Below are 12,513 nucleotides of genomic sequence, written 5' to 3' on the forward strand. Positions count from 1 at the left end.
GAATGTGTGTATTTACCCAATGCCTGTACCCACATCATATCTAGGAAGTAACTAACTTGCTTTCAATTTTACAGGCTCTTATGTAGAAGGGAACTGCCTTGTCTCAGACTTTGGATTTGGACTTTTGGGTTAATGCTGGAATGAGCTAAGCCTTTAGGGGACTGTTGGAGAGGCATAATTGTGTTTTGACATGTGAGGACATGAGATTTGGGAGGGGCCAGGGGTGGAATGATATGGTTTGGCTGTGTCCCCACCCAAATCTCATCTTGGATTATAGTTCCCACAATCCCCACATGTGGTGGAGGGGACCCGGTGGGAGGTAATTGAATCATGGGCTTGGTTACCCCATGTTGTTCTCATGATAATGAGTGAGTTCTCATGAAATCTGATGGTTTTACAAGGGGTTTTTCCCCCTTTGCTCGGCACTTCTCTCTCTTGCCACCTTGTGAAGAAGGACGTGTTTGCTTCCCCTTCCACAATGATTGTAAGCTTCTTGAGGCCTCCCCAGCCATGCAGAACTGTGAGTCAAGTAAACCCTTTTTCTTTATAATTACCCAGTCTTGGTTATTTCTTCATAGCAGTGTAGGAATAGACTAATAAAGACTCAATGTCTGCTCTTCATCAATGTCATATTTAAATATTGTGGCAAGTGACTGAGCCGCCTCGGCTGGTCGCTGTTGCCTGGGGTCCTGCTTGTCACTTGATCCTCTTCCTGGGAGGAACTGGGAATGTGAGATGATGTGGGGTTGTGTCCAGAGGGTCAGGCATTCATGTGCTTGTGGCATCCATTAACTACAAGGCCAAGATATCCATGTCCAAGGAGAAGGCCCCAGGGTTAGAGCCAGGAGCCCAGACTAAAGGCAGTGTGGGCAAGCCTGCCAGCATGGGAGGGGAATGTTCTGCTTTTTCTCCAAAACAGGAGGCCAGGAGGAAGAGTCAAGGAGTCTGTGCTGTTCTCCACTGGTCAGGCAGTTGAGGAATACGGCCAGATCAGTCCTCAATGATCCCATCGTTCACTACAGATTCCCACTCTCTGAGCCACCCTAATGGGGAAGGAGTTGAGGGCTAGGATTGCTTGGGAACTAATCGGATGGGGCTACTTTTGTAAGCTTTTTATACCACAGGGGCAGGACAAGGGCTGCAGGGGATTGAATGAAAGGCCAGGAGAGAAGTTCATCTATGGAAAAGGCCCAGTGGTGAGATAGTAAAATGTGTCAGCAAATTTTGTTTTCATTATTGAGTTGAAATCCACATAACATAAAATCAACCATTTTGAAATGTATAATTCAGTGGCATTTAGTACATTCACAATGTTGTGTAACCATCACCACTGTTAGTCCCAAAACATTTTCATCTCCCTAAAAGGAGACCCTGTACTCATTAAGCAGTCACTCTCCATCCTTCCCTCCCCTAGACCATGGCAACCACTAATCTGCTTTCTGTCTGTATGAATTTACATATTCTAGACATTTCATATAAATGGAATCATAAAATTTGTAAACTTTCGTGTCTGATTTCTTTCACTTAGCATAATATTTTCAAAGTTCATCCACCTTGTAATATGTATCAAATACTTCATTGTGGGATTATTTTGGGGCTGAATAATATTCCAGTGTATAAATATACCAAGTTTTGTTTATTCATTCATCAGTTGATAGACTGATAGACATTTGGGTTGTTTCCACCTTCTAGCTATTGTAAATAGTGCTGCTATGAAAATTCATGTTTGAGTACCAGCTTTCAGTCATTTGAGTATGTACCTAGGAGTGGAAATGCTGGGCTATAGGATAATTCTAGGTTTAACTATTTGAGGAACCACCTGTTTTCCACAGTGGCTGCTGTACCAGTTTACATGCCCATTAGTAATGAACAAGGGTTCCAATTTCTCCACATCCTCACCAACACGTGCTATTTTAATTTTTTTAAAAAAAGTTGAGCTGTGCGTGGTGACTCACACCTGTAATTCCAGCACTTTAGGAGGCTGAGGAGGGTTGATCACTTGAGGCCAGGAGTTCAAGACCAGCCTGGCCAACATGGTGAAATCCCGCCTCTACAAAAAATACAAAAACTAGCCAGGTGTGGTTGTGCACGTCTGTAATCCCAGCTACTTGGGAGGCTGAGGCATGAGAATCACTTGAACCCAGGAGGCAGAGGTTGCAGTGAGCTGAGATTGTGTCATTGCTCTTCAGCCTGGGCATTGAAGACTCTGTCTCTAAATAAATAAATAAATAAATAAATATCCTAATGTGTGAAGTGGGTGAGGGTGAAGTGGTAGCTCATTGTGGTTTTGATTTGCATTTCCCTAATGACTAATGACATTGAGCATCTTTATGTGCTTGGTGGCCATTTGTATCCCTTCTTTGGAGAAATGTGTATTGAAACTCTTTGCCCATATTTTGATTGGGTTGTCTGTCTTTTTTTGTTGAGTAGCTAGAGTTCTTTTTATATTTCTGGATACAAGTCTCTTATCAGATATATATTTTAAAATATTTGCTCCCACTCTGCAGGTTGTGTTTTCACTGTCCTGATAGTGACTTCTTATGCACAAAAGTTTTTAATTTTGATGAGGTCCAACTTATCTGTTACTGGAATGTTTATAAAAACAAAACCACAGAAAAAAACCAAACAACCAAGAAACCAAACTCCCCAAATAAACAATAAAGGGAAACAACCAAGAGGCATTGAGAAATGCATGATACCTTCACACAAGAGACTACTAGGTGGTTTTGGATATAGAAAAATACCTAATAACATGGAAAGATAAAGATGAAGTGGGAGGAGAAGTTTTCAAAGTGGTATGTTCTTTCTCCTTCCCTCCACCAACACAAAGTAGAAATTTGTCCAAACGCAGCAGTTTCCCTTGTGGGTGGGGTGAACAGGAGTAGGATGAGGTTTTGCATGCTCTTTATATTTCCCACTTCTTAATGTATTTGCTCTGGTGCCCCCAGAACTGCCTGCTTAGCTGCTCTCTTGCCCTCTCCTGACTCAATCTCTTAGGTCCCAATCAATCTCTGCAGGGAGAATGGAGAAAAGACAGGTGAACCCATCTCAGGGTGGCCCCAGCTGCTCCCACTGGGGAGCTCCATTTGGAGAAGGCTCCCAGGTCTGTCCCCCATCCAAGCCCTGGATTTTTCTTTTCTTTTCTTTTCTTTTTTTTTTCAGACGGAGTCTCACTGTGTCGCCCAGATCTTGGCTCACTGCAACCTCTGCCTCCCAGGTTCAAGCGATTCTCCTGCCTCAGCCAACCAAGTAGCTGGGACTATAGGCATGTGCCACCACGTCCAGCTAATTTTTGTATTTTTAGTAGAGACGGGGTTTCACCATATTGGTCAGGCTGGTCTTGAACTCCTGACCTTGTGATCCACCCGCCTTGGCCTCCCAAAGTGCTGGGATTACAGGCATGAGCCACCGCACCCAGCCACACCTGGATTTCTTATCTGCCTCCTGGACCCCACCCAGAAAGAACAGGGTCATCTTCCACCTTTGCTATTCCATTCCACCATTACTCCAGCCCAATTCCCTGCCTCTCCAGGGGCACTGGGAGCTCAGGAAAAGAGATTCTGCTTGGGGTTCTATTTCAGACTTGGTTCCTGTCCTTGATTTCTCTGTAAAATGGAGATAAAGGTTAGGTGGTTGTGGGATTATGATGAGATTAGGAATGCAAAGCACCTAGAATGGTGCCTGGCACATGGCAGGCTCTCATCGGATGTCCGTTCCCTTCACTTGGTTCCCTTTCCCCACAGTAACAAGGCTTCTCCAGGTGAGAGCTGATGACAAACGTTGAACAGACATTGTATTCGCTGCTGACAAGCATCCCAAAGGAACCTTACTAAAAACTCCAGGTTGTGCAGTTTGCCTGGCACCATACAGTAGTAAGTGGAAGAGCTGGACTCACGGCTCAGGGCTTTGGTCTCCTGGGGTCCCATTTGAGCAGAACTGGCCTTCCTGCCTTCCCTTCCTCTGTTGCAGGGATGGGCCTCTTCAGGAGGCCTTGGAGCCAGGCTCTGGGGGTATCATCCCCCATCTTGGTTTGCCAAGTCACGTGATCCCTGGAGTGGGGATGGGACCATCAGGGACTGAAGAGGACCATCTAGACAAAGGGGAGGGAAGCTCAGGGACTGGGGTCCATTTCTCCTGTGGTGGCAGATGCCATAGGATGTTGGCACTAGTGCTTTTGGAGGGGTTCTTATCAGGGTGCTGTGACCCCTGGGTAGCCCTTGGCAACAGGAGTGCCCCCAGGGCCCCTAAACTCAGACTGCACTCCTGAGTCTGAGCATAGCCCTGTGTCCTCAGGATGCCTCTCACCTAGGCATCTTCCTCTAACACTCCCCTCGGCCTTCCCTCTCCCACCTTTTGCCTGCTTGCCAACCCTTACAGCAGCCATTAGGGAGCTCTCTCCTGTGGGAGCCACTAAGGAGGGGGACTCTGATGGGACAGAGTTTGCCTCCAAGGCTGGGGAAGGGAAGGAGGCTTCTAGGGCCAGGTCCTTTATCTTCTCCAGGGTTCTGCAGTAACCTGGCTGGTAGGGAGGCAGTGGGAGGTGACCTCAGGCAGGGAGAAGGGTCTCAGCGCTACACAAAATGACCTGCGTGGAGTCTGTTTCAGTTCACTTCACCCTAGTCCACCCTCAGGATTCTACTGACTTAGGCACTTTTGATCACCAGACTCTAAAACGGAAGAGGACTTATGTTTTGGGTCATTTGAACAGAGACTGTCAACAGGACAAGCAGCCACCTCTCAGGGCCAGGCCAGGCTGCTGCCTGCTTCTCATGGGGCAGTGGTCTGGGTCAAGTCGGTTCTCAGCACAGCCTCTGAACAGGAAACACGGTCCCTGCTACAGCCTCCCCCACCCCTACTCCTCAGAGGCTTCTCCCTGCCAGCTCCTGGCCATGGGAGCCGGTGACCTTGCCATGGGAGCCGGTGACCTCACCATGGGGCCTCTCTCCACCTGGGGCCATTGCATCACCCCCGCCAGACACGGAAGGCCTCCAGTTGGGATTTTAGTGTATTAAACCAAGGACTTTTTTTTTTTAAACTTAGAGAAAACAAGAAGACGTGACAACACCAGAAACAAGAACATCTCTGTGGCCAGCCTGTGCTGACCAGTACACAGTGAATCACACACAGAAAAGTATGTCATTCCGGTCGGTGTCTAGAAGCTCCACCGCCTAGAAAACAGACTGCAAACAAATAAAGTGCATGGAGACCCCATCACGCAGCAAGGGCCCCGTAGGGGAGAGAAGAGGTGGGGAGGGGAGGTGGAGAAGCAGCAGGCGGGGCTACCACTTCAGGCAGCAGGGGTGAAAAGGCAGGGACAGGAGCAAATGCTGAGGGCTTAGCCCTGCTCCTCCCCAGCCAGCCCCTCTAGGCCAATATAGCCACAGCAGAAGCCACGGGGGATGGGCGGACATGGACTTCCGTGACCCTCTTATGGGGTGGGGTTCCCTGCAGTCGGGGGTCTCTGAGGGTAGGGACCCCTGCAGCTCCGACACACATTTCTCCCAGTAGCGAAGCAGCTTCCAGAGTCCCAGGATGAGCCCCTTGCATGGGGAGGGCTCAGGCATCCCCCACTGTATCACGCATGCAATCAGCAAAGAACTTTCCTCCACCCTTCCTGGCTGGCCCAGGAAGAGGCTGGAGCTAGGGATCCAGTCACCCAGAGGGTGACACCAGGGTTTGAAAGGGCCACATCTGTGCATCAGACACAAGGAGGCCCCTCATTCCTCTTCTCCTCCAGCTCTGTGTCACTCTTGTCCCACAGAGGCTGCCCCCAGAGATCTGTTGGGGGGACCAGCAGGCTGACAGGCCCCCAGAGGTGGTCAAGGGTGGACAGGGTTGGGGCGGATGAGAGGGGCCAGCAAGATCAGGGGTTCTCAGGAGACTTGGGACAAGGAGGCACCCCATCGGGCCCTGGCTGTGGGAGACTGCAGGGGGCACAAGGCAGCCACTGTCCAGCCTCTTCTGGGGTGAGGCAGGCGGACAGCTTCATTCAGGACCTGGGTCCAGTGGGCTGCTGAGGAGGGTACGTGGTAGGTGGTTGGATCACTCTGTCCCTGGAGCTGGCCAGACTGCTGCAGTTTTCAATCCCAGGAACTGAGAATGTGGCCCTCAGGGTACCAGTGCAAGAGATGCGGAAATGGGGATAGCGGGTGAGGGCGAGGGTCCCTTCCTGGCTCCCCTCTGGGCTGCTCCTGAGCATTGTACACCAGTTAGCAGCACAACCGGGGGCCCCCAGGACCAATCCAAGCCGTGAGGATGAGATTCTCCTGTGTGATCCTGGGGATGGGGGGGGGGGGTCGAGCTTGAGGAGAGAGAATTGGGGTCATGCCATGGGTCTCAGCCCCAGCCCACCCCAGGTTTATCCCTTCACCCTCCTGGTTATGTCGTGTCTCCAGGAGCCACGACACCACCATCATCCCCACTTGCCCACCAAACTGGGAGGTTTGTGCCACTTCACTGCTGAGAAGCCCTTGGTGAAGCTCCAGGTGGGGTGGGGAGGCTAGGCTGTGGGGGAAAGCTTGGCTCCCCAGGGATCCTGGGGCCCATCTCTCCTGTCTCCCATCTCAGCTGTCTGTCCTAATCTTTCCTGTGATCTTCTGTACTGCTCCAAAGAAAGCAAGATCCCCAGATTCCCTACCCTTGGGCCCCTCTCCCTTGGTGCCCTAGGAGCCCTATGCTTCCCTCTTCACTTTCCCCTCCCTCCTCCCGCCATGCCAGGTCTTGAAGAAGACTGGGGAGGGGTGTGGGAGCCTGCAGGCCCAGGGGCACACGCAGTTCCTCCTCATCCTATCTGCATGTCAAGGGCAAATCCCCCCCTCCCTGAAGCCTCGGTTTCCTCTGTCATTAGGAGGGGGAAATACACCTCTCTCACAGTGCTGCTAGCCGATTTCAGTTCCCAGGGAACTCAGACCTTCCCTCCCAAGCCAGGACTCGATCACTGGGCACCCCTACCCCTGTGAGCCTTTGTCCATGCTGTGCCTCTACTAGGAAGGCCCTTCTTCTCCTCTTGTTCAGGCCCTTCACGCTGCCTCTGCCCAAGCAGGTCCAGGGTCAGAGGTGTCCCAGGGTAGGGATGAGACTCTTGGCAAGGCCAGAGAAGGGGCGGGTCACCACCTACAAACGTCAATGCCTGAAAGAGAAAGAAAGAGATGGGGACCTCAGTTGCCTGGCCACCAGATATGTCCTTGCTTCCCCCAGGAATGGCCTCCTCTGCAAGCCCCTCCTCCATCTGCTCTGCCCACCCCAGGCTGAGAGCTGCTGTGTGCTCAGGGAGGTCTCTTTTTCCCAGATCACTTCAGTACACAGTGGGCTCCTCGAGGCCGTCTGGGGCTGGAGGATGGGACTCTGGCCCTGGGAGGGCCTTGCTAGCTAGGGTCCTTAGGGAGCATGGGCTGACATGGCGGAAGAGCAAGACTGTGGGGGAGGGGACGGTAGGAATGCGTCTCTCCCACTCTTCCCAGTCTCCAAATGCAAAGCTTGCGGGGTGCCCTCAGGTAGGGGCAGGGGAACACGACGGACAGCAGGAGCAGGCAGAGACCAGTCCTCTGGCCCCAAAGACAGGGCAGGAGGCAGTTTTGCCAAGGGCTGTGCGGGAGCTGCAGAGAGACCCAGGGCTGAGGGCTGAGAAGAGAACAAACGTAGGGCTCGGCCTAGAAGAGAACCGTCCTCCCTATGCCCACCGACTGGTGGGGAAGAGAAGGGTGGGGGCATCGTTGCTCCTCTAGGGCCTTCCCGGGGCCGCCCCCAGCCCACTACCCTCCATTCCCCAGGTTTCAGTGGACACCCTGGGGGCCTCTGCGGAAAGGGAGGCCGGCACTGGGGAATGAGCGGGAGGCGGCTGCCCCTCACCCTATCCCGGAATGATGACTGGGGAGGAGGGGAGAGCCTGCGGTTGCCTTTCCTTTCCCCACCTGGGCTCCACAGCTCTTCGGGCTGGCTTGCTCCGGTGCCTTCCATATTTCCCCCCGACTGCCAAGGCGCCCCGACCTCTGCAGGGCAGAGCCACAGCCCCTCCCCCATTCCAACCTGTCGCCTCCTACCTTTCTGCTCCGGGCGGGGAAAGTCAAGTCGCCGCAGCAGAATTCCCTCCTTCTGGTTTCCCCCTCTTTTGCCAATGTGAGGCAACAGGTAGTCCGAGCTCAGGTAGTTTCTGGAGCCCAATTGTAGGGGCCTGTTCAGTGCGTTTCTGCGCGATCCGGGGTCCCGGGCTGAGACCGCGGCCAGGGCCAGGGCTGGGCCTTCGTGCCCGGGCGGCGTAGGTCTAGAGTCCAGGAGCCCGGGGCGTCCCACCTCCGCCCCCCGCCGCGATCCAGCTGTCCTTCATGCCCGCGACCCGGCCGGGGGCGGGCGGGGACACGGTCGCCCCTCCAGCCGGGCCTCCGCGGCCGCCGCCGCCGCCGGCGCTCACTCGATCCGCACTTGCAGGCGGACGTTGAGCATCACCGAGGCCACGATGTAGAAGTAGGGGAAGTTCATGCGCAGCCGCCAGGCCAGGTCGAAGAAGGTGAGCAGCGTGCGCGTGAGCCCCTTGCAGAAGGCGCCGTATGAGCCTCGGGCCGCCGCCGAGCGCGACAGCCGAACCGCCAAGCCAGACAGGGCTGCCGCCGCCGCCGCCGCAGACAGAGCCGCCGACGCCGCCATGGGCCCGGGCCCCGCGCAGGCCCCGCCGACCGATCGACCCGCAAGAGCTCGAGCCTCAGGACGGCGGGACCCCAACACTAGCGCGCCCCGCCGGCCGCCGGGAGAGCGACGTCCGCCCCGCCCTCGCCCCACCCTCGCCCCGCCCTCGCCCCACCCTCGCCCCGCCCTCGGGTTCTCCAGACTAAGCCTTGCTTCAGGGGCCGCTGCCTCGGTCCCTCCTCTACGAGCCCGCACAGCTCCATCCGCTCCACATCACGTCACTGCGGGCCCCGCCCACCAGCATAGCTCCGCCCCTAACAGCCTCTCCCCCGGCAGAGAGGCCGTCGGCGCAGCGGCCCCGCCCACTAGACCCGCCCTGCATTCTCAGCTCCGCCCACCGCCCGGTTCCGCCCACAAAGCCCTGCCTCTTTTCGGGCGCCTCCCAAGGCAGGAGCGGATTGAAGGGCGGAGCTGCCAGGGATCGATCGCTGTGACACTGTCTCCTAGGGTGGAGCAGGAGTGGAGGAGGACAGTCTGGACCGCTAAGCTGATTCTGTACAGAAAGCACATGCAGAAGACTCTGCCTTTTCATATCACTCCCCTTCTCCCACGGTCTCCCCTGAAAATTTGCCAGCCAAGACCTTTCTTTAATTCGCATTTCTCTTTAATGCGCATAGTGCAGTAATTCTGCGCTAAAGAGTGCCACCAAACCCACAAGCGTGCATTTTTCCCTTTCTGTTGTATTTGCTGGTCACGTATATCTCTGTGTTGGCGAATTTCCCCGTTGTCCTTCCCTTTCTCAGCAGTCTTCTTGATCCATACAATGTTGTCTCGGGTTTTCATTTGCTCTTATTTATGGCCTTTTTTTTTTTTTTGCCGGTGTGCTTAAAAGCCCTTTTGTGGTTTCATTCAATCTTTATTAAACGTAAACCAATCAAAACCCAGTAGCGTTTTTTCGGACTGTTTAATAAAGCGGGGAAATACTCACACTTCGTTATGGTCATCACTTTTGAAAAACTGTCCGCAAGAAGAAGGTTCACCCGACCCCATCCCAGTTTTCACAGCAAAGATTGATGTGGGTATTTAAGAACTCTCAAAATACCTGTTCGCCGTCACACTTGATCATCCCTATGGTATCCCACTTAACTGTTTAAGGAACGTAGTAGATTCATATACACTGATTAGGCAATTGTCCTACCTACATGATCATGTAAAAAAAGACAAAACTGAGCATCAAGGAAACTGAAGGAGATGGTGTGGTGCAGGGCTGATTGGTAGTCCACTTTTCCACCTGCTGCCAAACACAATTAAATAATTTTTTAGAGAAAGGGTCTCACTCTGTTGCCCAGGCTGCAGTGCAGTGGTTTGGTCATAGCTCATGGCAGCCTTGAACTTCTGGTCTCAAGCGATCCTCCTGCCTCAGGCTCTGGAGTAGCTAGGACAATAGATGGGGCTACAAATTCTATATCCATGAATACATCTTTTAAGGATGAAATGGAAATAAAGATATTTTCAGATAAAAGAAGATTAAGAGAATTTGTGAATAACAGACCTATGCTTAAAGAATGGCAGAAGGAAGTTCCCTAAACAGAAATAACAGAAAGATGATGGCATTTCAGGAAGGAAAAAGAACAATTGGAAAGAGTAAATATAGGGGTAGATATAATAGACCATCCTCCTCATGAGTTTTTAAAATGATGTTTGATGGTTGAAGCAGAAATTATTATGTCATCTGATGTGATGCTTAATATATAGAGAGGAAATACTTAAAACATTTGTATTAAAAGTGAGGCAGGCAAATAAACCTAAATGGAAGTAAGATTTCTACAACTTACTGGAAGTGGTTTAAAATATCCATGGTAGTAGAATGTGATAAGTTAATATGTATATTGTAATTCCTATTGATATGGTTTGGCTCTGTGTCCCCACCCAAATCTCATCTTGAATTGTAATCCCCATAATCCTCACATGTCAAGGGCCAGACCAGGTGGAGGTAATTCAATCATGGAGACAGTTTCCCCCATGCTGTTCTTGTGATAATGAGTGAGTCTCACAAGAGCTGATGGTTTTATAGGTGTCTGTGTCTGGCATTTCCCCTGCTTGCACTCACTCCGTCCTGCCACCCTGTTAAGAAGGTGCCTGCTTCTCTTTTGCCTTCTGCCGTGATTGAAAGTTTCCTGAGGCCTCCCCAGCAATGTGGAACTGTGAGTCAATTAAACCTCTTTCCTTTATAAATTACCCAGTCTCTGGTATTTCTTCGTAGCAGCGTGAGACCGAACTAATACACCTACAGTAACCACTAAAGTAACTGTACAAAGACATATATTTTTTAAAAAGCACTATGGATAAATCAAAATGAAGTTCTAAAGAGTATTCAAGTAACCCAAAGGAAGGTAATATATGGAAACAGAAGAACAAGAAACAAAATTAACAAAGAAAAAACATATAATAATATGTCACACTGGAGTCCTAATATATCAATAATTAATGTACATGTAAGTGGTCTAAGCATACCAATTAAAAGATAGAGATAGGTAGAATGGATATAAAACAAAAACCATGACTCAAGTATATCCTATTTATAAGAAACTCACTTCAAATGTTCTTAATTTTTAAAGATTTACTCATTCTCAAGCATAATTTAATGTTCCCCATAAACAAACCATTTCCCCCCAAAACTATACATAATTTTATAATGGAAATAAATTTTAGAAATTGAACTTGGAAGCTCAAAATCTTACAATTGGAGAGGATCTTTAAGACCATCTATTTTAATATCCCCCCTCATAGAGGACTTATTTTAACAATATCCCTGACCAATGATGAATTTCCAGCTGGTGCTAGAACGATTAAGTGACAGGAACGTCATTGCTTCTCAAGATGGTCCATTCCTTATTTCGAACAAAGACAGTTTCAATCCATTGGTATAAATTCTAAATTTTGCACAATAGTAGGTTAACCCTTTAGCATGGTAGACTTTCAGATAGTTGAAGTAACACTCATGTTTCCTTACTAAATATTTGTTCTCTAAACAACAAACTTTTCTTTCAAGTGTTCTTCATAAGGTCAGTTCCTTTATCATCTGCATCGCAGTCCTCTGGAAACAGGCCATTTTATCAATGTTTCTCTTAAAATGAGGCACCTGCAATGGGACTGTATACTACATATGTGGGGTACCAGTTTTATTTTATTTTTTCTATATAGATGTTTGGCTTCAGAAAGAATGAGATTAGAACATGCTTATTTATTTACTAGTATTTATTTTTAACAGATTTTTTGAGATATAATTTATATATCATAAAATTCATCCTTTTAAAATGTGCAACTGAATAGTTTTTAGGATATTTGCAAAGTTGTACAACTATCACCACTATCTCATTTTAGAACATTTTTCTTCCACAAAAAAGAAACTCTGTACCCCTTAGCAATGAATCCCCATTCTCCCCTCCCCCCATCCCCTTGTAAGGGGCTATTTTGATTTATGTATAGTGTTTTTTTTAAATATATGTCTTTTTATGGTTACTTTAGTGGTTACTCTGGGTATTACAATATACATATTAACTTATCACAATCTACTGGCATGGACATTTTAAACCATTTCCAGTAAGGTGTAGAAATCTTCCATTTAGGGCTATTTACCCTCCTCACTTTTAATACAAATGTTTTAGGTATGTCCTCTACATATATTGAGCATCGCATCAGATGACATAATAGTTTCTGCTTCAACCATCAAACATCATTTTAAAAACTCATGAGGAGGATGGCCTATACTGGCAAAAGTTAATATACCTTCTATCTCATAGATTTGCCTATGTTGGACATTTCATATAAATGGAGCATACAATATATGGTATATTGTGAACTGGTTCTTTTACTTGGCAGAAAGTTTTCAAT

At 49.5% G+C, this 12,513-nt stretch overlaps 1 protein-coding gene across 1 annotated transcript; it reads right to left on the reverse strand.

Annotated features, from left to right (window-relative positions):
• Positions 1-1,258: 1,258 nt before the first annotated feature.
• Positions 1,259-8,798, reverse strand: LOC109024768 (small integral membrane protein 10-like protein 2A). The gene is made up of 2 exons (XM_031006859.3): positions 8,040-8,798; positions 1,259-7,129 (listed from the first exon to the last, which is right to left on the reverse strand). Exon 1 carries the CDS (start codon positions 8,638-8,640, stop codon positions 8,404-8,406), a length of 237 nt encoding a protein of 78 aa, XP_030862719.1. The 5' UTR covers positions 8,641-8,798; the 3' UTR covers positions 1,259-7,129; positions 8,040-8,403.
• Positions 8,799-12,513: the final 3,715 nt, after the last annotated feature.

This window comes from Gorilla gorilla, chromosome X (assembly GCF_029281585.2).
Source record: "Gorilla gorilla gorilla isolate KB3781 chromosome X, NHGRI_mGorGor1-v2.1_pri, whole genome shotgun sequence".
Lineage (NCBI taxonomy): Eukaryota > Metazoa > Chordata > Mammalia > Primates > Hominidae > Gorilla > Gorilla gorilla.

Coding starts and splice junctions, on each gene's coding strand:
- LOC109024768 (XM_031006859.3), bottom strand. CDS start 8,640: ATGGCGGCGTCGGCGGCTCTGTCTGCGGCGGCGGCGGCGGCAGCCCTG.